This window comes from Perkinsus marinus, assembly GCF_000006405.1.
Source record: "Perkinsus marinus ATCC 50983 genomic scaffold scf_1104296958712, whole genome shotgun sequence".
NCBI classification, from domain to species: Eukaryota; Perkinsozoa; order Perkinsida; family Perkinsidae; genus Perkinsus; species Perkinsus marinus.
Window position 1 is genome coordinate 740,847 of NW_003206658.1, and position 24,365 is coordinate 765,211.

The window sequence follows — 24,365 nt, forward strand, 5'->3', positions numbered from 1 at the left end:
AGAGAGGGCGTGTTTAGAATACACCCTCTAGTTCTGGTCGTGAGAACCACAGAAACATGGAGGTTCGCAGAGAGGTTTGACTGCCGAATGAGGTCTTCATAAATGGAAAGACGATGCCCCGAGACGACTCACTCTCTACCAACCGGCTGACTCAGAGGGGAGTTCACCAGGTAACGTGTAACCAATAACATCATAACAACAGTTTCGCGGAACTGTTGGTCGGATCAGAGCGCGAGGATCCTTCCAGTCGTTAGGGTAAGTTTTCTGATTCCCCCGTGGCTGATAACAAGGGTCCAGTGAGAGAATGTGTATGCGTGCATACCATTCCTACTCCACTTCCTAGAGCAATCGATCTCGGATACTCTTATCTGCAGCACCCTTTGATGGGACTTCAAGAACTTGGGAAGAACAGTCTTCCGTAGCAGTCAATACTGCGGAGCAATGAATCCTTCAGGTACCACCGAAAGGTCGTTGGTTCGATTCCTGCACATGTCAAATTCAACGCAAATTCCAACGTTCGAAATGAAACACTCATGAACTTTCGAGAGAAGTCTCGTACTCGGCCGCCATCTTCCCCACTATAACCATAAGGACGAACCAAATCACCACAAAGGATGCACAGTAGATGGCAAAACCCAGACGGGCGTGGCCGATAACAACTCCTAAGAGGTAATTGATACACAGGAAGCCGTGGGAGATGTACACTAGGGCTCGATATCGACGGGCCTTCATATGAGTCCTGAGGGGAGAAGTGAGCCTAAGGCTGCTGGGAAGGGGCATACCATTGTTGCTGACTACCGGCAACTCCGAATACGCCTGTGAGGATTATCAATGCGAAACTAACAAGACCTAGGTCGAACGGAACCTTTCCGGTGAGGGTGTTGAGGAGGGCCCTGAGGAAGACTGTAGAAGAGGAGGAGGAGGTGTTCGAAGTGGACCATACCATATCCAAAAGAATATCCCAACTAGTATGATGATGGCTGAATAACGACGCAGTTTCAAGAGGAGGTCGGGCCGGCACACCACTCTCGATGATGATGATAACATTACGGAATTGAGAGCCTCCATAAGGAGGGTTACTGTCGAAAGAAACATGTAATACTCAATGGCATTCCTCGGAGGAAGGCGAGTTGAGACGTAAGTTAATTTATTGCTTGTCAACGACAGGAAGATGTTCCACGATAGAAGGCGGTTGGTTATTACATACTGATCTCGACGACGGGCCTCTCTCCTTTGTGAAATTTGAATGCCGTTCAATGAATGGTTCCAGGGTTGACGAGAGCGAAGGCGGGCTTTGTGGAGACCATCGCGACGGCGTTGCCTATTGTTGGTTACACACACCAATAGGAAGTCGTTCTGTTCTCAAACTTCTCCTAGCGATCGAGAGAGTTCCGAGCTCATCACCTCCAGCATTCCTTCGAGGCTTCTGATGGGCTCTTCCCCCATCAGAAACTACTCAAGACGACCATTTGAGCAGCTGTAGTCATTGAGATAAACTCAACAACTACAATGAGGAGGTGAAACCACCATATGAGTACACGTTAGGGTGTGAGGAGGAACTATAGCAGTTTCAGTTGTCCCGTAACGTTATCAATAGCACTCTCAGGCCCCGGACCAAATGCTGCAACAGTCTTCGACCCAGCAGCGATCTGCGTCCGACCGGCATCACGTATAGTGCTGACCAGAAGGCCAGCCTCCCGACCAGCAGCCACCACCTCATTCAGGACTTCTTCATTCGGTACCTGAACTTTGGTACAGTTTATTGTCAACAAGTAGCAGAGGATTTACTCGATTTCCTCACCTTCACAACAACCTTCCTCTGACCACCATTTTCCCATGCTTCCTTCACGCGGGTCCAATAGGCATCACTTGCTGGGTCACCGGCTAATGTTAAAGCTAGGAGATAAATAGCACCCGAACATTACTTGGTGTGCAGAGCTTCTGGTAGCTTCTTACTGCGGCGTGACAACACTGTGCTGCTATCTGAACGAGGAAAGGTCAAGGTTACTGATTCAACGACCAAAGTTCAAATCAACCTGATGACATCCCATCAGCACCAGGCTTATCACCAAGAATAATTTTCGCATTTTTACCCCAGCTTGCGCTCCGATGAATCCATGCACAAATGGTAAGCAGCTGCACCCAGGTTCGATTCCCAGGCCCACCATTTTACCTTCCCCTTCCCCATTTGCAAATCCATCCGCACAGCAATAACCATCTTCAACTCTTCGCCATTAATTTCGCCATCACTATAAACAGACGAGCTCTCGCTGCACTCACTGGAAACGCTCGACGGGAGTCTAGGCCGACCAGCCCCTACCCTGGGAGGTGCCTTCTAACTACAACATAAGACCAGATGATTCCTCAGGGGCACCTACCTGAGCATCGTGGCCACCCAACATCTGAGCCACTCGTCGAAGGGCCAGGTGGCCTGTCGGTCCAGTTATGAATTTGGTAATGCCGAAAACCAATATTAACCTGGAGTAAGTTTATGAATGTCTCACAGTCGAGCAGACTTACGTCCACCAAGGGAAGTTGGTTACACTATCGATGACTCCTTCGGAAGGAGCGGAAGAAGGCATGGCTGAAAACCCTTGAGTGCAATTTCGTGGTGCAGTGACGGTTCCGTTAGAAAACAACACCGAGCTAGACATGCCAGAAACGTGTCATCTGCACTCATGTTCTCGGTTTCTATCGCGCTCTTCTAGACCCTCCCGTATCTTTTCCTGTTCATCGAACATATTCCGTATCTTGTCACCTGGCAACCATCGGAATCATGCCCCATATTTGATTTCTACCACGATTCCCTTAAGTTGGAGCTTAATCTACATAAACTACCTTCAACAGAAAAAGGAAAATTTCCGGCTGTAAAATTTGGCGACTGAAAACGCGAAAGTAGTCCCACCATTATCCCATATAAACTTCATTTCCTCTTTAGTGAAGTATTCCAGAATTTTATTCTGACCTCCTTTCGCGAAACATACCAAAGTGAGCTCAACCTTCTCGGGAGGGTCTCGGGATCGCCTGAGGTCCGTCATTCGTAAGTAAGTGCCCCTTAGGGACGCTACCGTCGGGTTAAGAGTTCGGGATACCACCACCCGTTGGCAACAAAAAAGACCTTCCGATAGGGCTGTAGGAGCCACAGTCTCGATCGATTCTTAGGAGGATACTCCATCTTAAACTGAAGTGGAAGACTGTGTTATTGATGGCACCGACCTATTTGGTATTTCAAGATAGTACCTCTCTAGAATACTTGTGGCTTAGCTTGGAAACCCATCGCCGACTGCCATCGGCTCTTGGCAATGATGGCCGGGACCAAAGAAGCGTGTTGTATTGTAGTATCATCGCTGGTGGACGGATAGCCAATATGCTGCCAGAATTTGGCGATTGTGCATTCAGTCGAAGTAGTCTCGCTCGCCCTGTGTCCCAGAACTGGGCGTTCGGCACTGCCGAATCGGCAGTAGTGTTCGTGACTTACCCTAGGCGATGAGTTAGACAGACTGTGACTCCATCTCTACTTTCTCCGTACCCCTCTATCATCGAAAACCACTGCGTTGCCAGTTCGGCTAGAGGTGTCAGAGCCCTCCGTGTGCCCCGGCTACAGGATTCGTAGTGCTCGAGTTACGTGACGAAGAAAGATGCCGAGGTCCTCGGCCCGAGGACTCTCTTCGCGTGAGAACCGGCAAGAAGATGACGACGAAAGGCTCAAGTGTGCTGAAAGGTGGGACGGTTGTGTGCCAATATGCGAAGATGGTTGGATTTGCCTGTCCCTATACAGCTCAAATTGAACTCCAAAAGTCGAAATGGAAGATTTGGTTACCTCAAGCACCTCATGATGTTCATGATCGTCAACCTCTGCCGGGCACTGAGATAGCGCACCCTCACTCTATCTCATCCGAATGTGCCAAAAACATCATCATTCAGGAAAAGCGTGATGATAGGAGACCACGCCATACTTCTCGGTCATTAAGAGAGAGGACTGATACCGGATAATATAAGCGGCCACGACGTCATCAAGGCTATTTATCGAGTCCGCAGTGCTGCCAACAAACAGTCTGAAGCTCCAGCACGAGCAGGTTCCACGGTGGCAGCCATTAAAGCTTCCGCTGAGGTTAGTTTGGTTATACCTGATGATTCAAACACTGCCTTCTGCCTCTACATGGAACTAATTCCGAATCGAGAGTGCGGTAACTTACCGCGCTCTCGATTTTTTTGTGAGGTTGTGTCCGCATCGGTGACTCGGGTCTTGTAACTTGATTACTCCGTAACCATCACATAACCCACTGAAAAACGAGACCGGTTGTGGGATCATTATCTACTATGTAGATGACCGTGGATTGTGGATCCAAAAACATGTTGCGAGTCGCACTTGCGACATGTTTATTCAGTCAGTCGCAGTTAATGTTTGGTTGCCAGTGTCCTCGGGATCGTCTCTCACTCCAAAGATGTGTTGTTACGGAGGCCACTGGCTCACGTAATGGGTAGCCGTTTACTCTGCGACGGAACGACCAGAGTAGAACTCTAGGCGTGAGTCACGCAGCGTGACTCACGATGCGTCGGGGTGGTTTATGGGCGTGTATTCGTCTTTTTCGGTGAACGCTCCAATGCCAATGATCGGTATAAAATGGGCCATTTCTCGTAGCACAAGTAGAGAAGCTTTGTGGGCTTTCAAAAAAATCTTTTCAGCGATATCACTCCATCGTCATGCATTTCGTCTGTAAGGCACTCGCCAGAACGATAGTGTTTAATTAGTACGGGATCTAACACGTGTGACAGATTCCGACAATTTGGCGGAATGCAATTCGGACAACGAGTTACACCTAATTTTGACTACGACATGAAGGAATCACTGAAATTGGCCAAATCTGCCATCACCATTATTTTTCCAAAGTTGCCAATGGTGAATGTTGTCAATGAACACATTTTGCCATTTTCCCAAAATCGCACGAGATTTTGAGCAAGCGGAATTTCCACGTGTACTCACTAATTGGATAGCGCCAATGCTGCATCATATCATCTTCATCTTCACCCTCGTCACCGAATGGGGTTGGGGCATGTCTACCTCGATAGACGCTCCTATCTCGACTTCTATCGAGACTCCCCCGACTGACTGCGAGGTTACTTGGGAGAGCGCTAAGGACACTAGAAAGGTTAAAGTGGAAGCCTTCGTCTATACTCCAAAGGCGCCGCTCTACCACGGCAAGAGATCTGTACGCATCAAGTCTATAACGTTCACTTCTGAGTAAGTTATTAACATGAACACGCGACAGTCACTACAGCGCATCCTAGGTCTAAGCCTCCAAGAGTCTTTTCTGGTACGGATGTTGTTCATTTGATCGACCCCGACTTAGTCCGCGCTATGAGAGGAAGCACCTTTCCAGATGACATGAACAACCGGGATTTCTGTATCAAGGCGTTGATGACCTTCGGCAGCTACATGCATGAATCTTCCCCAAGATATCAACAGGATGCGCTAGACCTACACATTCCCACAGGCAGCAGCGCTTTCGTCGCTTGGAGCATCTTTAATTTGATGTTGGAGGATAGTTACACTAACTTTCGTCTTGACCCTTCAGGGGACGATTGGGTAATTGCATCAGTATCGGCATGGTAGTTGATTATAACGCTAATTTCTCTTTGGTAGGCTTGTGAACTCACGGCGTCACTTTGCGTGGTAAAGAGGCAACAACTAAAACCATCGAAATGCGAACCTCGCGATGTGAGCATTACAGCAGGCTTTGTTCCTCTTCTCAAAAAGGCATACATCAAGAACTTCACGACAAAAAAGTGAGTACTCAGAGCCCAACGCGAGAAAAAATGCTCCTATTGTTTCTCAGGAGGGAGAGGTCGAATAAACGCGTAGTAAAGCAGCTGAATGATTATCTAAGCTCTATGCCGCACTATGTGACCACCGAAAACGTTCCAGATTTCCAAGTGTTACCGGAATATTGTCGCCGATACCTACTTTTCAAGGCCTGGGAGCTGAAGCAAAACCTGGGTGATGAGGACCCGCTATCGCCGCGGATCACACTTCCCCCTGACCACGGCCAACAGGCTTCGATAGACTCTGATGTTTGTATGACATATCTACGCTGGTTTACCCACAGTTAGTCGTAGACGACTCTGGCCATGTTGGATGTTCAGATGTGATCCACTGATTTTAGTTATTGATGTTACCCATATATGACTCCTTTCGTTATAGTAAAAGTGCACTCTCCCCTTTGACTTGAGCCCTTTTAGTCTGTACGCGAGATTTTTTCCATACATCTCTTCAAACCTCAGGGAGTTAACGACATGGTCCGAGTTTGAAAAGCAGTAGATGCTGAGAGGAACAATGTTCCTACTCCATCCTGATTGTCTCGCATTGTAGTTTTCATTCGTTATGGTAGTATCCCTAAACAGTGGTGCCTATCACGCACTTACTCACAACCTCCACAATTGAAGGAACAGTGCTTCAATCAATGCTGGACGCGGCGTTGTCAACACGTTTCGGGAATTGTTCCCGAAGTCGTGCCTGACGTTATCATAACGGCAGGCACGACTCCTTATACAGCATAATGCTGTGTAACGAAAGAAGTCTGGACACACCCGATGGGTGAGTGAAACCTTTCAACATCACGCGAGCCTGCGATGACAACCTGTAGCTTGATACAGCAGGATCCGTCAGTGTAAGTGTTGAGAGCCGTCAATAGTGTGAAGAAGTGTGCCTCTTCAACTCAACAAGGGGAAGATGTAGAGAGAATGCTATTATGATTATAGCTCCCTGTAAGACGAAACCCTTCCCACGATAATTGTCAATATGTCCCCAAAGGAGTCGGGAAACGGCATATGAAGGTTTACAAGTCGTCGTCATCATCATCAATAGCCTGGTCCTGGGCAGCCTGGAGCTCTCTCTCGTGCTGGGCGACGAGCTCGGGGTTGATCTGGAACTCGGGAGCCTTGGCGAACTCACCCTAACGAGAAAAGAATGCTATCCGATAGATTCGAACCGACAACCATCTGGATGGCAGACAGCCACAAATCCCATTGAACTAATTCTACCTGGAAGACAAGCTGAGGCTGGTTGGTCAGCCTCCTAGCAAGCCAAAGGAAGGGCTTTTCAAAATTGTAGTTGGACCGAGCTGAGAGATCGTAGTACTGAAGGTTGCGCTTGCGGTGGAACTGAATATTCCGGGCCTTGACCTGACCAACACACAATAGCATAAAAGATGCTCATCAATCTCCATCACACGGTACCTGCCTGTCCTTAACGTCGACTTTGTTACCAACGAGGACGATGGGGATGTTCTCGCAGACTCTGACGATATCTCTGTGCCAGTTGGGAACATTCTTATACGTAATTCGAGATGTGACGTCGAACATGATGATGGCGCATTGACCCTGAACATAGGAAGGAATTCACCACGATGGAAAGGGCTGCTACTCACTTGGATGTAGTAACCATCACGGAGACCACCGAATTTCTCCTGACCAGCAGTATCCCACACGTTGAAGATGATCTCGCCACAGTTAGTCATGAACTTCAGTGGGTGAACCTGAGGAAGAAAGCGTATCTATGGTTGTCGCTGGTAAGATACAAAACAGGTCCAGAAGGAGACCACTCGGGTAGCTACCTCAACCCCGAGCGTCGGGATGTACTTCTTCTCGAACTCTCCTGTGAGATGGCGTTTAACCAGTGTGGTTTTGCCCACACCACCATCACCAACCAGAAGCAACTTGAACTCGGGAACGCCACCTTGCTGAGCCATTGAGAGGTTCCAATGTTCTGGCAACAACGATTATGCGCTAGGCGTTTTAGAGCGGGATATATCATAGCGATGGAGGCGAGCGAGAGCAACGTTTTAACCCACTTTTGACGAAACGATTATGTCGGACAATTTTTCCCATTCAATGTTCACTGCCATTTTTTATATATCTTAAATTCTCAGAGCTCGTGAGTGGCCCGCCGGTTCTTTGAGAAAACCTATCCATATCTTCCGGACGTTCTTCACCTATTTCCCGCAGTGAATGCGGCCCTTATTAACCAAATTTGAAGAGTGTTCACCACCCAGATCCTTTTTTCGTTCTTAGCCATGCCTGCCATTGCTAATCTCGGTCGTTTATTGGACTCGGCTGTGCTTGCCATGATAACTGTGGTACTCGCTGGAGCTGCCTTGTAGGAATATGGGGATTTGGTGTAGTGGATGGATCGTCGTTCCTTCCGATTTAGCATCCCGGTTCGATTCCCTCGGCTGTCGATTAAGTTTTCTGCAGGTACTGTATCGGTCTGGCCCATCACATGATCGTCATCACGGAGAGGAATAAATTGGGTGCTTTCGGCAATCTAGTGGCCAACGCGCTGCCTTTCAAGGTTATACCATGGGCGATGGATGCTCTTTCTATCGGAATTTTTCACTCAATAACGACTCTGGGGATAAACGTCTGTGATGAAGTTTGATAGTGGAAGATAAAGCAATCGAGGAAGTCCATACGCAGGTCAAAGAACTTTCAATAGAGTGAAGCGTATTCACCGCAAAGCTCCGAAGCTCAATTGTCGTGCTTCCATGAGAAGTTCCTTTTATGTGTTTGTATTGTTATTCAGGGTAATAGATTCGAATTCAACCTGACCCATGTACTGCTGTATGCAATACTATGCGTATTGCTCTCGCTAAGTCATCATAAGTATTTGGATGCCCAGAGTAAGCGCTTGGAGAAGGAGGAGAAGAAGCAACAGCAGAAGGGGAAGAAGAATGAGTAACTGTTCGAGAGTACTCTCATTGGAATTGGAGTTTATATTTCAAAAGGCTATGGAGTGTCTTGTTACTTGAGTGATATAGAGTAGCAGTATTCGGACCTAGTTTGTATCTTACTGAGTCGGACCTAAGATTCTACTCGAGAGAGTTGTGGTTTTTACACTATGGGCGCCTCTTCCTCGTCCCCGTCCTCCTCTCCTCCATCTCCTACTCCTCCCCCAACCGAACAAGACTTGCCTTGCCAACCTGAGATGGATGCCTTTGTGGCTTGCGTCAAAGCGTAATAATGCCTTTGGTTTTTCACAACGGAATGTACAGCTACTTTCTGGGCGCACTCTGTTCGTTCGCGGTTGAAAGAACTTGGTCATCGCGAAGAAGTTACCTTTGTTAACCAGAAATTCAGTGGCTGTTTTCGAACTCATCTCGGCTTCGTATTTATTACTTGCAGGAAGCCGGAAGGTCTGAGGGCTACGGATTGTGAGGAGCTGAGAGATCGATACAAGCTGTGCATGGTGGAATATAAGGCGACTAAGGACGGCAGTGTAGGAAAGCGAGGATGAGAAGTCATGCATGATGCTGAGATGATGATAGTACTGTTTCCGATGAAGGAAGCTTGCGATGAAGGAGTTTGCGTTGATAGTTTCTATATTGGTTCACCCCGTGGCGGGTTGTGATCGTCTGGTCCGGTTATGTGGAAGTAAACCATCTTCGTATAATACGTTCTTGGTAGTGCTCATCAATAACAACAGCTTAACGTTAATGGTGAATATATTTGCATTATAGGATAAGTTGTGAACTCACATCGGAAGGTTATATACGATCGTTGGTGTGTTTTAATAGTAGAAATTATCGGCGTATTTATTATCTATTAGTATTGAGTAATTGTATAAGGTACGCAACGTTGAGACACATCACATTGGGACAAAGTCGGAGTTTATTTCGCAATGCCGTCTCTCAGCTTTCTTTATGTCTTCTTCTTCGGTCTCATCGAGTCATCATCATCAACATCGAGAGGCGAAGAGAGCGAAGACGAGGGAGGCTGAGTTGAGTACTTCTCTTGGTTATACCAATGAGAGCAACCCTTTCGGGGACTCCAACTTGACCTCGACCTTCCGGTGGGTTTGACTGGCGACCGGTGGGGTGAGGAATAGGTTGTGTTTAGATGGAAGAAGAAAGAACAGTTTCAAGAGGCCGCTGGAGTTCGGCCGTTGAAGGCCAGTGAGGCTAGGGAACAGGCGAGGTAGTGGTGATTTGGTGGAATGGGGATGTGGGTGGTTTCGCCATCATGTGGTTGTCGGATCAATCCCTGCTTCGGGCTCTATATTATCTTACTATAGGGTCAACTTGAATGAAGTGGTCCAAATACGGCAGAGACGGGAAGAGCGAGCGGCTGAGGAGAGTTTATTGGAACAACAGCGGAGCGAGAGGGAGAGGGAAATTATGGAGGACGAATATCGAGACTGGCTGGCCAAAGAGGAAATGTTTGATATTGTACTATTTCACTGCAAGATATGTCTTCCCAAAATCTTCCGCGTGCGTGTTTGGTCGCTGGGTTTCACTGTGTTGGTTGTGTCAGTCGCAAGCGGCATTGCGATGTTCGCTCCGTATCAAGACTAATACGGAGCATCTTGAGGACTACCTCTACAAGGAGTTGTTGCTGGCTAGCAAGGGGGTAGAGAAGTACCCATATGATGACTGTACGATATTGGAGTCGCCACTGGTGACTGATACTATTGCGGTAGGATATAGAGATGGTCGTGGGTTCGATCCTCGCGAGTGGCGTTTTTAATATCACTCTATTGAACTGCATTGACCCATATTTTCCCCAGAGTCTACCACCGAGTGAGCTGGCGACCTCAGCTGTCCATATCGGCGACTTAGAGCGAGCGGCTCGAGACAGAGGGCGAGGCGAGGAGGCAGATTATTGGCACTGCGTATTGGCTCTAGTGAAGGAACAATTAGCTGCTAAGACCGAGGCTGGACCCAAACGTAGTTATGGGATAATAGGGAAGGGGGATTTTTTTGGTGTGAAGACTTCTTACCCCACTAGTCCGAGGTGTGGTTCGAGACGTGTCTGGTAGTGCTACCTTACCACACCAATCTCATTCTTCATCAGTGGCTCCAACGAGTGGCCTCGGAGTAGAGGATGCCTCTATAGAAGGCCTCTTGGGAGATATACAGTCGGCTGAGGTATTGCGAGGGGTGGAGGATGAGCTCAAGTGGCTCTTGAATAGCAAGGTAGGCATGGTTACTGGTATCTAGTAATTTCGTGGCGCGCGGTCACAACTGGATCATGCACTGTTGCTGAGCGGCTTGATGATAGGCTTGGTGACAGTTAGGAGATTATGAGGAAACTTGGGGAGAACTCTTGCTGGTCTCCGTAAATGTCGACCCGAATTCGTATGCGATCTTGTATAGTTAATGAAGGAGTATACATTCCAATACTGCTTGTGAATATCTTGTCGTTGTTCAGGACACTGGAGGGCCGGCTGAAGAGGTTGATGAGGAGTTCATAACAGCGGCTTTGGAGAAGTAGTATTTACGGGGGTATCTTGTAAATCTTCGCTGTGCGTGGATAGCTTCTTACTGCAGCTGAGTTGGAAGTGAAAATCTTCGCTGTGCGTGGATAGCTTCCTACTACATCTGAGTTGGAAGTGAAAATCTTCGCTGTGCGTGGATAGCTTCTTACTGCAGCTGAGTTGGGAGTGAAAATCTTCGCTGTGCGTGGATAGCTTTCTACTACAGCTGAGTTGGAAGTGAAAATCTTCGCTGTGCGCTGTGTTTGGGAGTGTAAATATCTTTGGAATCAGGATTCCTCACTACGTCTCGCGACTACGAGTAGATGACATCCATCGAAAAGCTCGTAAGGTGGTGGAAAAGGTAGCCGCCTCGATGGAGGATGAGGAGGAGGAGGAAGAGAATAAGAGGTAGTGGAACTGTGCCCATACCATCTTTCCGTCAAATCGTCATGGTCAGCTCACCGATCGCAGACGATACGGCAGCTCCCTCAGTGACTTCAGAGAATTCAACAGAAGGTGAAGTTATCGCGAGTCTGTGAGATGTCGTAGTAGATCCTCATTCAGATCCTCGGCGTGGGCAGCCGTCACGTAGGAGGGCGGTATCCCCTGTCCCCATCGATCGAGGGACTTCAGCGTTGGAGCCTATCACTGAGGAGGCTAGTCGATCGGAGATGGTGGATATGCGGAGGAAGATCGTGGAGCAGTGGAATAGGACAGACAGGAGCGCCAAGGCCGAGGTGATGCCAGCAGGGATAAGCGCCTTCGATAGACTTGTCACTACGTATGATTTACATGAGTTTTTGGTGGAACTGTCTGATCGTAGGGGAAGGGTTTTGGCTAGGACTACCGAGAGCTCGTCGTAGTAATAGGCCTAAATATGCCCACGGTATTTAAATCGATCACGTGATCGATTACCATTGCAATAGCAATAGGGGGAGGTTGAATTGCAAATTTTGGTTTTATGAATATTCTCATATAGTCGGATTTAGTGATGATGGGTATCATCAGGCCAACCTGTTGACGGCAGCTGAGAAGCGGCTATTGGCTGAGGAGAGGAATCGAAAGGTGGATGATGGAGATGTCACGGAGGAGATGTTCAACGAACTTTATGTCGACCCTGGAGAGGCTAATAAGACCTATGCTTGGGAGAATAAGTGAGTTAAAACGGCGCGATGATGTCGTCTTTGGGTATCGAACTCACGTCCGATGGATGGGGAGCCGTGAGTTCTCCCTATTGAGCTAGAGAGGTTTGTTGATGTTAAGGTACCGGCCTCGCAAGCCGAAGTTCTACAATAAAGTTAAGACTGGTTTCGATTGGAATAAATATAACCAGACACATTACGACAAGGAGACGCCTCCTCCTAAGAGGGTCATGGGCTATCGATTCAACATCCTCTACCCCGATCTCATCGACATGCGGAAGACTCCTCAAGTGAGTACACTAGATGGAGGAGTTGGAGGAATTATGGTATCTGTTCTCAGTACCACCAAGAGGCCTCCCCGACTCCTGGTACGATTATCCTGCGTTTCTCTGCGGGACCACCGTATGAGGATATCGCTTTCAAGATTGCGAATAAAGAGTGGGACTATGACCGAAGGAGTGGCTTTAAGGCAGCCTTTGAGAGGGGAATGTTGCAGTTGCACTTCAACTTCAAACGTGATAGATATAGACGATGATGATGATGATTTGGGCATAAGTTGGATTTCGGTATCAATTTTCATGCTGTTTTCTGTTGTTAATAATCCTGCGGAGAGGCCCCTCCCGAGAGGGTTTTGGCAATAGAGTGTGTGTGAAGAGCTACACTTGCTAACCTTTGTCTGATCGCAATGCGAGAACTCATGTAAAGCGAGTGTATAGTAGGGATGGGCATTGGAAGCAATCAGCTCGTATCGCTCTAGCATTGCCCAAACTTGCTCTAGAATTGCTGCTGACGTTTGACACATGCAAGGCAGTTGTAAGGCTCAGTCGCATCGAAGAGATGCTGCACGTCTGGTTCGATGGTCGTGAATCGATTCATAGTGAGTAGCTCTTGCAAGACGGCGCGTTACAGCAGCGAGGGGTCCTAACAGTATCATGAGAGTCGTAGATCTAATTCCAAGATGACAGGGTGTGCCACGAAGGAGATCTGTACGGTGATTGGTGACACAGTTTTCATAATACCTGAGAAAGTCTGCCTACAAGTCATACTCATGGAGTTACTGTAGCATGAGTTTCGATATTGAGCTCGGACTAAGTGGTGTGAGTGATGGGGAAATTAAATGCTGAAATCGTCCGTACTGGGAAGCCTCAACGATCGCGTAGTAGAACACACTCGGAGTGCTGCCATGCTCGACCACTGACTACTGCGTTTAGAATCATGAGACCATTGTTTCAATCGAGTAGTGAGTAGAGGTATCCAGCGGGGAGGAGGAGATGGCTACACTGTATGGTATTAGTAAACACCATAGCTTATGATGTACTCCTCCTGTCCATGGCTGCTTATTATCATAACAACAACAGCAGCAGCACAGTTAAACGCCGCTGGCAACAATGGTTTGATTACCGGCATCGTCGAAGGCCTACTTGGGGATATCTTTCGTCAAATCCCCATATTGACAGCGTCCTGCATTGGAGGGCAAGCTGAATGCCTCATCGACATCCCCACTGGCTTCTCACGTTCAACTTCATCCTTCTACGTCTACTTAGTGGCCGCCGACGAGGGCATGTGTGGCGGCGCCCAGTCCGACGCTCATAAATACGTCGGTGCTACTCTTGCTCTCGATGAAACACTGTCCGAGGGGAACGGCACTCTGTCGAACCTCTTCAGACTCCATTTTGTTCAAGACAAGCCACCGATAGGCTCTCACAAGGTTGGTCTTCATCATCATCGTGAGGAGGTATCGCCCCTTTGGTCAGGTATGCATCTGTTTAATGTTCTTCTCTTCTTGTCTCAATCCGTTGGAGATATGGACTACCCAGACGGCTGAGCAGCGGGCTGGACTCATCCGCTGCGATGCTGAAGAGGTCCGCACTGGGGCCTACTCGATCGTAAACTTTACGATCGATTTAGCCTACTACCATCTTCTTTTACTCATCATCATAGGCTGTTGGTCATCGTCCCCCTGTGTAGGTTTCTGATTCCTACGGGCTTTGTATGTGCCTCCCCAATTGTCCAGCGGGACAGATCGTGGCCCAAGACTACGCTGTCACTCTCGGCAACGTAGACATCATTGGACCCACGGGGAACCAGTCTTTCAACTGTTTTCCGGTGAACGCCCGCTGTCTCTTGTGAGCTCAGCGCAGTTGTCAATAGGATCGTAATTGCAGCTTCGTCATCAGAGGCCATGGCTTGTCGAAATACGATACCTTGGCCGTTGTGACTGAGGCCGACCCAAGCCACTGTGGGGTAAGTCACATGTGACAGTGTTGTTGCATCCAGTATGTGAGTGTGATTTTTCTGAGGTTTCTGACACCACCTCGCTGCTCGAGAGTCTGAGTGTTGGAGAAGTAGACGAGGATGGCCAGTGGGTATCGATGATGCTGCTCGAGGAGAAGGGTCTACCAAGTGTCGGTGAGGTGTCCGACCCGGAAAGGGCCTTCAACTCGGTCTGTGGCTCGGCCTCAGGCGCTTACTGGCTTTGCTGGTGCACACCGGTGCTGCCGTCTGGGTGCATACATCCGGCCCAGTTCACAGTGCCTGTCGGGTCATTCAGCGTCATCGGACCTCGTGCATCACAGCATTTCGTCTGTACCCTCGGCATTCCATGCGACATCACCATCCGCGGGTCAGCACCCTAATGTGGCCATTGGAGGGAGCCAATACTCCGACAGGTTCCGATTGTCCCCACTGGATCGGCTCACTATAAAGGCATCCCCTTCCTCTTGTGTTAACTCAACGCCTCTGGCCTTCGAAGTATTCCCCTCTCAACCTTTCAACGTTTCTCGGATGCAATTGGTGAGTAGGCCTGTATAGTCATCTGAGAGCCGTTCCATTGCAGACCTCGGCCCAGGCCAGCACAGGCTTCGATCTATCTGCACCACTCAGAGTTGGTGTATTCTCGTTATGCTACTGCATAAACTCACGGACAGGGTGTGACTCATCAGAGGAGTTCATTTCTCTAGTGGGAAGTGTGTCAGTGAATGGGCTTCGTGGGAATCAAACGTAAGAATAACCCCGGCGGGACTTGAACCCGCAACCTTCGGCTCCGGAAACCGACGCGCTTCCATTGCGCCACGAGGTCGATGTTGTGAAGTTACATTTCGCTCACTCACACCCTTGGCAGGTTCGAATGCACCCCAAACTCGGAGTGTAGAATGCGGATCGCTGGTATTGGGCTCGTTAAGGAGACAGACCGGCTGCTCATCACTAAAGGGTCACTCTGCGCACCGAACAGCAGTGACGTCATTCCTGATGATCAACCAGCACCAGAGCAAGGTGCGACTGACCGGACCTTCCTTATGATAGTCTCCTCAGAACATGTGGTCATCACTGGATATACGACCCTTACCCCTTCCCCGGGCACGTTCCTCAATCCGTACCGCCTCAGCGTGCTTGGCACGTACACAGTATGTGTCTGCGCCGCATTCACGGCCGCTACCGAGCCGTCGGATCGGGGTCTAGGACGAGAAGTCTGCTCCACGACTGAAGACTTTACGTTGAACGCAGGCGTGGTTCGGTCTATCGGTGTCGTCTGGTCCTCGGGGGATCCGGTTACTTGCGGTGCCATGGACGCGAACTGCGTCTTTAACTTCACCGGTGAGAGCTTCGGCATGAACCCTCGTGATCGCGTTACCCTCGCTACCGCTGCCTCGTGCAATGGTTTACCGAGACGCAAAGTTGCTATTAGTTTTCCCGTCTACACTTACCCCGGCGCCTCGGTAGAGTGGGGAGCTCTGGTTCCTCCACGAGCTATCCCGACTGGCGCCAATTTCAGTGTTTGTTATTGCGCAGCGGGCCTCGACGACAGTGACTGTGGCGTTGAATCCTCCTTCCACCTCCGTGCCGGCGAACTCATCGTCTCGGGTGCGATAGAAGCATCCGTCAACCATTCTTGTGTACCAGGGGAGACCTGTGTGGTATCCATAAGAGGCCTCAGTCTGCACTCCCGAGACAGGCTCAAGGTCCTCAACAGTCTCAGTCGTCAATGCAGTAACATTGTGGTCGACAAATTTGGTGACAAAGTCGTCAACGTGTCCGACTTGACCAACGACAGGCGTATGTCGACTTTCCGCATATCCTCTTTCAAAACAGCGGACAGCTACGTCCTCTGCTACTGTCCATTCACCGGCCTTCCGGATTGGATAGAGGACCCTTGCTCGGCTCGAACACCCCATAGTGCTGGCAAGCTGTACATTGAGGGGATCATGCCTTCCCCCGAGGATAGCGCTCCCGCCTTAGGGCGATACAAGGGGACAGTGACGTTACCCGTGAGGATGATAGGCAGGCCCAGTGAGAACTGGAAGGTCGGACTCAGGCCTGGTGACGGTCTCCAATGCAACGACAGTAGCCTCGCTGATGATGTTGTGGTCTCTGAGGTGGACCTTCGGACGGACAACCACCTGGTCGTAGACGTGAGTCGCCTGCCACAGGGTAGATACCGAGCGTGCGGCTGTATGGGTGAATGCGACGAGAGAGACTCTTATGAAACTTCAGTCGACCTCGGCACGATCGACATAATTAGCCCAGCCCTGAATGTAAGTAGGGAAAACTCGACACCTTCGTATGTTCGCTGTGCTGCTGGCCAACCCTGTGAGGTCTCCGGCGTTGGCGATATTCAAGGTGCCGAGATTTTCTTAACGACCCTGTCCCTTCCCCCCGACACCCAGCGAGCCACGATCGCCTCGATGCCAGCCAAGGAAGCTGTTTGCGGGGAGTTCGAGGAGGAGGTTTTTGACACTCCTGTTGAACGAAGCCATCAGGGGACCTTCGCCTTGCCACGGTATTCGTTTGGATCCATTCGGAGCATCTGTGCGTGCATGAAGATTGATGGCAGTCTGGACGGTTGGGATTGCAGTAAATCCGAACATTTCAATATCGCTATTGGGCGGATGGTCGTCTCTGGCCCATCGAGGTCATCAGATAATCTTCGATGTCCGGTACAGTCGGAGTGCCGTGTAGAAATAGAAGGTGTACTTCTCAAGGAAGGGGACCGCGCCGTGCTCTTGACGGAAGGCCAATGCGGTCAGAACAGTGCCAACCCGAAGGACGAACCAGCCGAGATCAAACTCAATAAGGACAAGTCTGTCGGTGAGTTCAATTTCGGCAAATCTGGCTCGGCCGTGGAAACCTACAAGATCTGCTATTGTCACGATGCGGCTTCTCAAGGCTGTCACGAGATGGAGGAGTTCACCCTCGCTATGGCGCCGCTGGACATCTATTTTCGTCTCAACGCTTTCCACGTGCTCGGTATCATTCTTGGCTGTCTCTTCCTTATGCTCATCCTCCGGTATGTTTGGGTGAAACTCCGACGTCGGAGGTTCGCCACAGGAGCTCATCAGCTCGATTTTGACAAAGCGGGCAAGGGTAAAATTGGCTACGAATACACCACAGAGGTTGGCGGTCGTCGAGGAGGTCGTACAAAAACAAGAGTAGCCGAATAAATCTGGTCGGACGAGCGCTAAGCAATCTTAGGTGATATGGCGACCGAAGGATCAGGATGCCGAGAAGGCCGCTTTGGACACCCTTCGGAATCAACTCCCTGAACGCGTAGATGAGCCAACCGAAGACGATGACGATATGGCTGAGGATGGTGATGTGTTTCACGTTCCAGAGGATGACGAAGAAGGTGGCGAGAAGCTGCAGGGCTACTACGACCTCAATGGTAAGCTGAAGGCGATCTAATGCTGATACTTTTATATGAAGGCTCAAGTATCCGCCGTAGCGCTATGAAGGTGCCGAGGGCTCGGACGTGTTTGGAAGTGTGGGAAGAAGTGGAAGGACCATTGAGCGATGGAGGAGACGATACTCGGGCTGAGCTCATGCGGGGAGGGAGCAGCACCAACAACAGCTCCAGCAGGAACTCGCTGCATTGGAGGCCCAACCGTTCACCACGTCGATTAAGTGAGGTCGTTTGTACACGCTGTAGCTACTATGTTATTTCTCGATGGCAGATAGCCGTGTTGGCAGGGTGGATAAGATCTCTCTCGAGCAGAGGGTAAATCGTCATGATGACGACAATCCCAGCGTGTGTGGAACGACAGCACCCCACACGCCTGAGGAGACCAAGGAGAGCCTTTGACGACTATTCACCATGCCACGATCATTACATGAGTCTGTGTGAAATGTTTCTCATTTGCGAGTAGAAGTGTCAGTTACCAGTAAAAGGTAGCGATTGAGTGAGAGTTGATCACAGTTCCATATTGCCAAAGTAGAATCGGCAATTTCATCACTATATAGGAAATACATTTTCAGCAGCAGACACCATCCATCTGCTTCGCAGCTAGGCCGAAAATTTTATCGCAATTTGCTGGACAACCCGTTGCCCCCTTCTGAGAGCGATACGGCCAATGAACGCGGAGCCCAGGAGTCAAAGTCTGTCGATCTCTATGGTGGGCATAGCTTTTTCAAAGCGAGTTCAATTGGGCACAACGGTGAAAGCATCCCACTGTCCGCGGTCCCACAATACGCCTTCCCTCAACACCATGTAAATACTACTGTAATCTTCGTTGCGTATATCAGCTATGACTAGAAATACGTAACTCAAAAGCCCATCGTAAGACAAGAAAATGCTTCCATCACTGCGACTAGGATGGTACTAATACTCCCGAGAATTGTCGTTGGTACGGTGGCATCCACCACTTCAAGGAAATGACAGGACAGCAGTGGCATTGGATACATAGCGGCACTCATGCTAGTGTCTTCAGCTTTCGATCACCAAGACCGGCCTCATGGGTCATCCCCAATGCTCTCGCCATATTCGTAGCAGCTCGGACCTCCTCCTTGGTACTGGCGCGTCGGAGCTTCTCTCGAATAGATTGAGCCAAGCTGAAAGTCAAGACAGGTGCTTCCGGAGAACTATGAGAGTACTTACTCGTTATCATGAGGAGCCGCCTCAGCTCCCTTCTTATGACCATTCCTGCTGCCTTGCTGCTGACGCCGTCCTTGTGGAGGGGCAGAGGCCATACCCAACATACTCTTCAACTGAGTCTCAGCAACAGCTTTAGACTTATTACTACCTACAACACTACCAATTCACAACAATGTACGTCACTCAATGTCACTACGTCTATTGTTCTGCCCTTGTTGCTGCTGTACCCGAGTCCCAGTAGAAGCGGCTACCCTGCTGTTCTTATTCCCACCCTTACTCTGCTGCTGCGAGCGCTCCTCACTTGCGGAACGAGTCGGAGCATAAGCCGCGTCAACGACCTCTTCACGGACCCCCTCAGGGATCACCTTATCCAGCTAACAAAGAGAGTCTCCTCCAAAGCCCACATGACTATCATCCTTCTACCTCTGTCTTGGTCGGCTTCTGGCCCTCGCGCTTACTCAATTTCATCAACTCCTTGACAGCACTGCGGAGCTCCTCAACCTCCTTAGTAAGATCAGCCAGCTGCTTCGAATCAGACTTCATCATGCGCTGAAGAATGACCTCACCCCGAACCTGATGCTGTTGCCAGCCAAGTACATTAAGGTTCGCCAACTGGTCCTTGAGCGCCTTATTCTTGGTCCGAGGGTTAACCATGTCAGCAGCAGCACCACTGGGACTAGCCGAGGCTTGTTGTTGCTTTTTAGGAGCCATCAAAGGGATGATATGCGGATTACTATAACAAACTAGTGATGGAATCAATAACACCAACTCATGCCCACCAACACAATTTCCCAAAGCCAGCTGGTGGCGTTAAATATGCATGTATAAAAAGGGTATTAGAAACTGTACAAAACACTACATAGGAGTGACCCTCACTCGGCCCCTGCGAGAGGAGAAGAGATACCCGCAAAGAGACCACTACCAGACGGAGCGTGTAGCCGTGACAACTGAGCAACGTCAGCCAGGAAACTGAAAAAACATCACCATGAAATTTCCGAAATATGTAACATTACCTTTTGGAATTATGAATGGTACTGCCTCCCAAGACAATTGCAGGCTGCATGCCCATAGACTGGGAAGGCGTACCACCTCCAGCTGTAGTAGAAGCAGTGACCAGTTGCTCGTTGAGAGTGTGGAAGTCTCGGGCCTCTTCGAAAGTGCAACCACCAACCATGAACACTAGTAGTAAGGACGGCCTAAACATAACTTATACGATGGTAGTTAGCAAAGACAAGTACCTCATATTTTCCACTCCATTCAGTCGTCCTTTACTGCCAACTACAGCGACATAGTCCTGCTCCTTAACCCTACCCTTCAAAGCTTGCTCAGCTGTTATCGATATGGGAGATCTGTGCTGAGTATAGACGTTAGTGGTGGCACCAGTGAACCCCAATCGACGAGCCAAGGCCGCGGCAGCTCCTGATGCAGACGGGTAAGGTAGTCGGGACGCTGAACCAAAGTGGTCTAGCATAGTAGAGATCAATCCAACCTGGCACCAGCATCACTGAAACTGCTTGTAAAGCCGGTTCACTACCTGTTCGGGAGGGACACCCTTCTGTTCCAGGAGACCCTTGAGCTCTCGAATGCCGCTCGTGTCCGTCTCGAACCTCAAGGCGTAGAGGATGCATATCTTGAGACGTTCCAGATTGGAATTGCGGGGATTCTCGACCATAGCTAAGATGACGACCCAGGTTCGATCCCTGGTAAGGACATTTCTCCTCACCTCTAACCCTCTTCAGTTGGTCATGCATACTCATATGCTCATCACAGGCTAAGCTTTGCTCCAACTCCGAACATTCAAGCAAATTGTACTTCTCCACCATTCTTGATATCTCATGGACCAACGCTACATGCTTCGACACGTTACCGCTAAGCTTACGATACTCGGGATACCTGGAAGAGGCGCAGGTTCGATCCCGGCACCCGACATCTTCTCCTGTTACTGATCCAGGAATCTTTGCATATCTTCAACATTGTCAACCTTAGCTTGATTCTTCGTCTGCTGTTGATAGAGCTCAACATACTCCTTTATGTGTATTCCAAGGTCACCGAAATTACTCAGCTGATCACAAGCCAACACTTCCAAGTGAACCCACGACGCTAAACTCACATAATTGTCTCTGAAGAACTTGTCAGTGTTGGTACTAAGGACAACCTCCACTCCTTCTGAGGCAGTAGCTCCCTCCCCAGCAACTGCCAACGGATGCATGACTCTGTTATTTTCCAACCCTAGTAGCTCGTGGACCTACACTAAGGACGATAATACTCAATCACCCGGACCCAGTATTATTACCATAGCTTGATACGTCCATTGTGTGAGTAGAGGCGTCACTGGGTCGTCCCTTCTATCGGCTACTAGGATGAGCATGCCCCCACCACTGTTAACAGGAGTTGCCGCCGAACCCGCAACGCTTTCGAAAAGACTCTCATCTTGCTCGAGCCGTTTTTGAAGTGCCAGAGCGACCTTCCTTGACAATGGTGATGCAGATGAATACCGAATAACAGGCAGGGTGAGGCCAGAGGAGTTAGCAGCAGTCACTGGTCCTGGACCTGACAGTTCCTTAACTGTGAATAGAGGTACAACAGACTTACCTCTTTTGACGCTACCAAGGGAAATTGAGGCGGCAAAGAGGCCATCGACTTGCCGTTGGAAGACGCTCTCCTCGAAAGCCGTCCACATCGACTGCTCACGATGAAGTTGAGCTACTGATTGTGAACCCAAGGAGAACAGACCAGAGTTGAGGGCGATGACATCGGCGTATCTAGAGGTCGCTGTTGAAAGATACGAATGAGGTTGGCTAAACTCACGCTTCTGTAACAGAGGCAACGCACTCATATTCATCGCAAGCTGCAAGCTGTGACAGACGACCATGAGGCACCACATTGGAGAAGACTGGGGAGACAACTCGAATCGTCCCTTAAGACCCGAGGTACTACATAGATGGTATTCACTATAAACCGGCTGACGAAGGACCTTCGAAAGGGCTAGGAAGTTCTGGTTGGTCGGTCGTAGGAAAACACATGCCTTCATATGGCGCATACTGGTCGTAGTCGACCCCTCGACCTCGTCGTCGTTGGGAGAGGCTATGGCCTCCTCTAGTGGCTCTACCTGATCGAAATGAACACAAGTCTTGGCAATAACTGTAGTCCGAATCCAAACACTAGTTGCCTCCAAAAACTCATCGGAGTAGAGACGATGCTGCTGATCATATGACCCCCCTATTACGAGGAAGACTTCCTTATTGAGTATTTCGGTTTGGGTCATGACAGTGCTGACAATGGGTAGAGTTTCCTTATCGACTAAGAGGGCCTTCATAACGCTTGGGCCTCCGACTCGGTCGAGCATGGAATTCACATAACGATTATTGGACGCCCATATTGAGTACCACACTTCTTCCTCTTTAGTCATGCAGGTGAAAACTATGAGTCAACAACGCTTAGTGCCTACGAGGACCTCGAGCCTTCGTCCAATCGGATTGATCTAGCGCGCGCCCATATGATCGATTGTCATTCGAGTCAGAAGACCGGACCGTGTCTTTTGCTCAAAATGGGTAAATTTGGCGGTGGCAACGAGAAGGCGCTAGCAGCTCGAGAGCGTAAGAAGGACCAACAGGCTCAGAAGGCTGCCGATGAGGTATGTGGAAGTCCATACCGGAAAATTGGGAAATTGTCGTTCGCCTTAGCACAAGCGTAAGGAAGATGCCTTGTGGAAAGATGACGATAAGACCAAAGCCGCTAAGGACGCGAGGACTCGGGCGAAGGTGAGGAGGGAACGGCGTCGGTATCGGGTAAGGTGATGTCCCTTTAGGAGGAAGCTCACGATGCTAAGCTGGAAAAAGATAAGGAAAAAAGGGAACTTCTTAAGGCTGAGGAAGAGGCCTTGAAGAATGTTGGGAAGTCTAAGAAACAACTGCAGGGCTCCAAAAAAGTCACGCGGCGTGATATACAGTCCCACGCGTTGATGGGGTTGTCGGCCCCTCCGACCAAGAAGAAATCTCACAAGCCGGCGACGGCGGCCCCTAAGGTCGTCACTGATGAGCCCTTGCAGGAGAATATAAATCACTTGCTGAGAGCTCAAGCAGAGAGAGGCGTCGAGATTGTCTCTGGCACTGGAATCGACAAGGCCCTTGGTGCCCTAGGGGGTGACGCTACTGCTACTGATGGGCAGGACCGGCATCCAGAGAAGAGGGCGAAGGCACTCTACGCTGCCTTTGAGGAGCGCATGATGGTTGAGATGAAGGAAGAGTATCCTGGGCTGAAGCGATCGCAATATAAAGACAAGATATTCAAAGAATGGCAGAAGTCGCCGGAAAATCCTCTGAGGGATATTAAGAATCAGTAAAATTACGGAAAGTCATTTCTCATGCCTTGTGATGTCGTGTTAGTGACAGGACGGATGTGTAGGGTCTCTCCCAGTGTACGTTGACTGCAGAGGATCGGTCTTTTTGACCGGCTAGGAGTAATAGTCGGTTAGTGTTGGACTCGCCACTCCAGTGTGTCTATGACTGGACGATCATCACAATCATACCCAGACGCCTATGGAGATCTTGGAGTTAGTCCCGACTAGACCGTAGGTAAGTTATTCATGTCAAAAATTGAATTAACTCCTTGTTGCGATGGTATCGTTTCGAGCGATTCACCTCTAGGAAGTTGCAGTAAGTTGGGTGATGGATGGTATCAGTGTGATGAAGTGAATGGACAGACCCGTAGGCCCTACCCGAGATCCGTCCTTATGGGTAATAGTGATGCGCAGCTGGTTTCACGCCAATTCATCGGAAGCGACCGCTACCTTGGTTATGGGTATTAGAGAGGTTCGCTGGATTGGCCTAATGATGCCGACGTGGGGGCTTCTTCCAGTCAGCGTCTACTTTTGCAGGAATGTTGCATATATCCTTTCGAGTGCATACCAGTGTCTTTATGTGGAAATCTATCCTGACGACCGGTGATATTCTGTCAGCTTGGGCATGTTGAGCAACAGCGGGAGGTACTGGGACTGCATTATCCTCGCCTCTATGAGTCGGCCCATTGATTCCATCAGTCCTTCTCTGACTATGGGCGCCCGGTCGAGCCTTACAGGTTACTCTCGTTTGTGTATGGATGGATTCTG

At 49.5% G+C, this 24,365-nt stretch overlaps 11 protein-coding genes and 1 non-coding gene across 12 annotated transcripts; 6 read left to right on the top strand and 6 right to left on the bottom strand.

Annotated features, from left to right (window-relative positions):
* Window positions 1-1,559: 1,559 nt before the first annotated feature.
* Window positions 1,560-2,582, bottom strand: Pmar_PMAR011677 (conserved hypothetical protein; the record flags this gene model as incomplete). The annotated part of the gene is made up of 7 exons (XM_002773787.1): window positions 1,560-1,742; window positions 1,802-1,872; window positions 1,926-1,983; window positions 2,174-2,249; window positions 2,281-2,300; window positions 2,379-2,478; window positions 2,521-2,582. 7 exons carry the CDS (start codon window positions 2,580-2,582, stop codon window positions 1,560-1,562), a joined length of 570 nt encoding a protein of 189 aa, XP_002773833.1.
* A 73-nt stretch (window positions 2,583-2,655) lies between these two features.
* On the bottom strand, window positions 2,656-3,328 carry Pmar_PMAR011678 (hypothetical protein). The gene is made up of 4 exons (XM_002773788.1): window positions 3,241-3,328; window positions 3,069-3,181; window positions 2,906-3,024; window positions 2,656-2,758 (listed from the first exon to the last, which is right to left on the bottom strand). Exons 2-4 carry the CDS (start codon window positions 3,173-3,175, stop codon window positions 2,667-2,669), a joined length of 318 nt encoding a protein of 105 aa, XP_002773834.1. The 5' UTR covers window positions 3,176-3,181; window positions 3,241-3,328; the 3' UTR covers window positions 2,656-2,666.
* A 1,672-nt stretch (window positions 3,329-5,000) lies between these two features.
* Pmar_PMAR011679 (hypothetical protein) lies at window positions 5,001-5,246 on the top strand (the record flags this gene model as incomplete). The annotated part of the gene is made up of 1 exon (XM_002773789.1): window positions 5,001-5,246. The coding sequence occupies one exon, from the start codon at window positions 5,001-5,003 to the stop codon at window positions 5,244-5,246; it is 246 nt and encodes an 81-aa protein (XP_002773835.1).
* Window positions 5,247-6,733: 1,487 nt separating this feature from the next.
* Pmar_PMAR011680 (GTP-binding nuclear protein ran/tc4, putative) lies at window positions 6,734-7,761 on the bottom strand. The gene is made up of 5 exons (XM_002773790.1): window positions 7,614-7,761; window positions 7,428-7,535; window positions 7,237-7,380; window positions 7,042-7,182; window positions 6,734-6,953 (listed from the first exon to the last, which is right to left on the bottom strand). The coding sequence occupies exons 1-5, from the start codon at window positions 7,746-7,748 to the stop codon at window positions 6,837-6,839; spliced, it is 645 nt and encodes a 214-aa protein (XP_002773836.1). The 5' UTR covers window positions 7,749-7,761; the 3' UTR covers window positions 6,734-6,836.
* A 311-nt stretch (window positions 7,762-8,072) lies between these two features.
* On the top strand, window positions 8,073-8,737 carry Pmar_PMAR011681 (apicomplexan small protein, putative; the record flags this gene model as incomplete). The annotated part of the gene is made up of 3 exons (XM_002773791.1): window positions 8,073-8,155; window positions 8,254-8,350; window positions 8,582-8,737. 3 exons carry the CDS (start codon window positions 8,073-8,075, stop codon window positions 8,735-8,737), a joined length of 336 nt encoding a protein of 111 aa, XP_002773837.1.
* Window positions 8,738-8,896: 159 nt separating this feature from the next.
* Pmar_PMAR011682 (hypothetical protein) lies at window positions 8,897-9,292 on the top strand (the record flags this gene model as incomplete). The annotated part of the gene is made up of 2 exons (XM_002773792.1): window positions 8,897-9,012; window positions 9,181-9,292. 2 exons carry the CDS (start codon window positions 8,897-8,899, stop codon window positions 9,290-9,292), a joined length of 228 nt encoding a protein of 75 aa, XP_002773838.1.
* A 406-nt stretch (window positions 9,293-9,698) lies between these two features.
* On the top strand, window positions 9,699-12,928 carry Pmar_PMAR011683 (conserved hypothetical protein; the record flags this gene model as incomplete). Its single annotated transcript, XM_002773793.1, has 12 exons — window positions 9,699-9,847; window positions 9,895-9,972; window positions 10,070-10,223; window positions 10,309-10,470; window positions 10,562-10,721; window positions 10,849-10,970; window positions 11,206-11,264; window positions 11,543-11,659; window positions 11,844-11,988; window positions 12,260-12,405; window positions 12,515-12,683; window positions 12,734-12,928. The coding sequence occupies 12 exons, from the start codon at window positions 9,699-9,701 to the stop codon at window positions 12,926-12,928; spliced, it is 1,656 nt and encodes a 551-aa protein (XP_002773839.1).
* Window positions 12,929-13,954: 1,026 nt separating this feature from the next.
* On the top strand, window positions 13,955-18,072 carry Pmar_PMAR011684 (hypothetical protein; the record flags this gene model as incomplete). The annotated part of the gene is made up of 7 exons (XM_002773794.1): window positions 13,955-14,101; window positions 14,148-14,255; window positions 14,362-14,499; window positions 14,545-14,637; window positions 14,694-15,016; window positions 15,515-17,819; window positions 17,863-18,072. The coding sequence occupies 7 exons, from the start codon at window positions 13,955-13,957 to the stop codon at window positions 18,070-18,072; spliced, it is 3,324 nt and encodes a 1,107-aa protein (XP_002773840.1).
* On the bottom strand, window positions 15,401-15,472 carry Pmar_PMAR011685. The gene has a single exon. It is a non-coding gene; the product is annotated as a tRNA-Arg (tRNA).
* Window positions 18,073-18,946: 874 nt separating the features above from the next.
* Pmar_PMAR011686 (hypothetical protein) lies at window positions 18,947-20,007 on the bottom strand. Its single transcript, XM_002773795.1, has 5 exons — window positions 19,856-20,007; window positions 19,682-19,807; window positions 19,455-19,632; window positions 19,262-19,406; window positions 18,947-19,215 (listed from the first exon to the last, which is right to left on the bottom strand). The coding sequence occupies exons 1-5, from the start codon at window positions 19,967-19,969 to the stop codon at window positions 19,077-19,079; spliced, it is 702 nt and encodes a 233-aa protein (XP_002773841.1). The 5' UTR covers window positions 19,970-20,007; the 3' UTR covers window positions 18,947-19,076.
* A 123-nt stretch (window positions 20,008-20,130) lies between these two features.
* Window positions 20,131-22,667, bottom strand: Pmar_PMAR011687 (vacuolar sorting protein 45, putative; the record flags this gene model as incomplete). Its single annotated transcript, XM_002773796.1, has 12 exons — window positions 20,131-20,227; window positions 20,272-20,454; window positions 20,497-20,747; window positions 20,793-20,932; window positions 20,982-21,151; window positions 21,202-21,320; window positions 21,369-21,503; window positions 21,552-21,796; window positions 21,851-22,020; window positions 22,067-22,151; window positions 22,196-22,367; window positions 22,485-22,667. 12 exons carry the CDS (start codon window positions 22,665-22,667, stop codon window positions 20,131-20,133), a joined length of 1,950 nt encoding a protein of 649 aa, XP_002773842.1.
* Window positions 22,668-22,805: 138 nt separating this feature from the next.
* On the top strand, window positions 22,806-23,623 carry Pmar_PMAR011688 (conserved hypothetical protein; the record flags this gene model as incomplete). Its single annotated transcript, XM_002773797.1, has 3 exons — window positions 22,806-22,892; window positions 22,942-23,019; window positions 23,067-23,623. The coding sequence occupies 3 exons, from the start codon at window positions 22,806-22,808 to the stop codon at window positions 23,598-23,600; spliced, it is 699 nt and encodes a 232-aa protein (XP_002773843.1). The 3' UTR covers window positions 23,601-23,623.
* Between the last annotated feature and the right edge of the window lie 742 nt (window positions 23,624-24,365).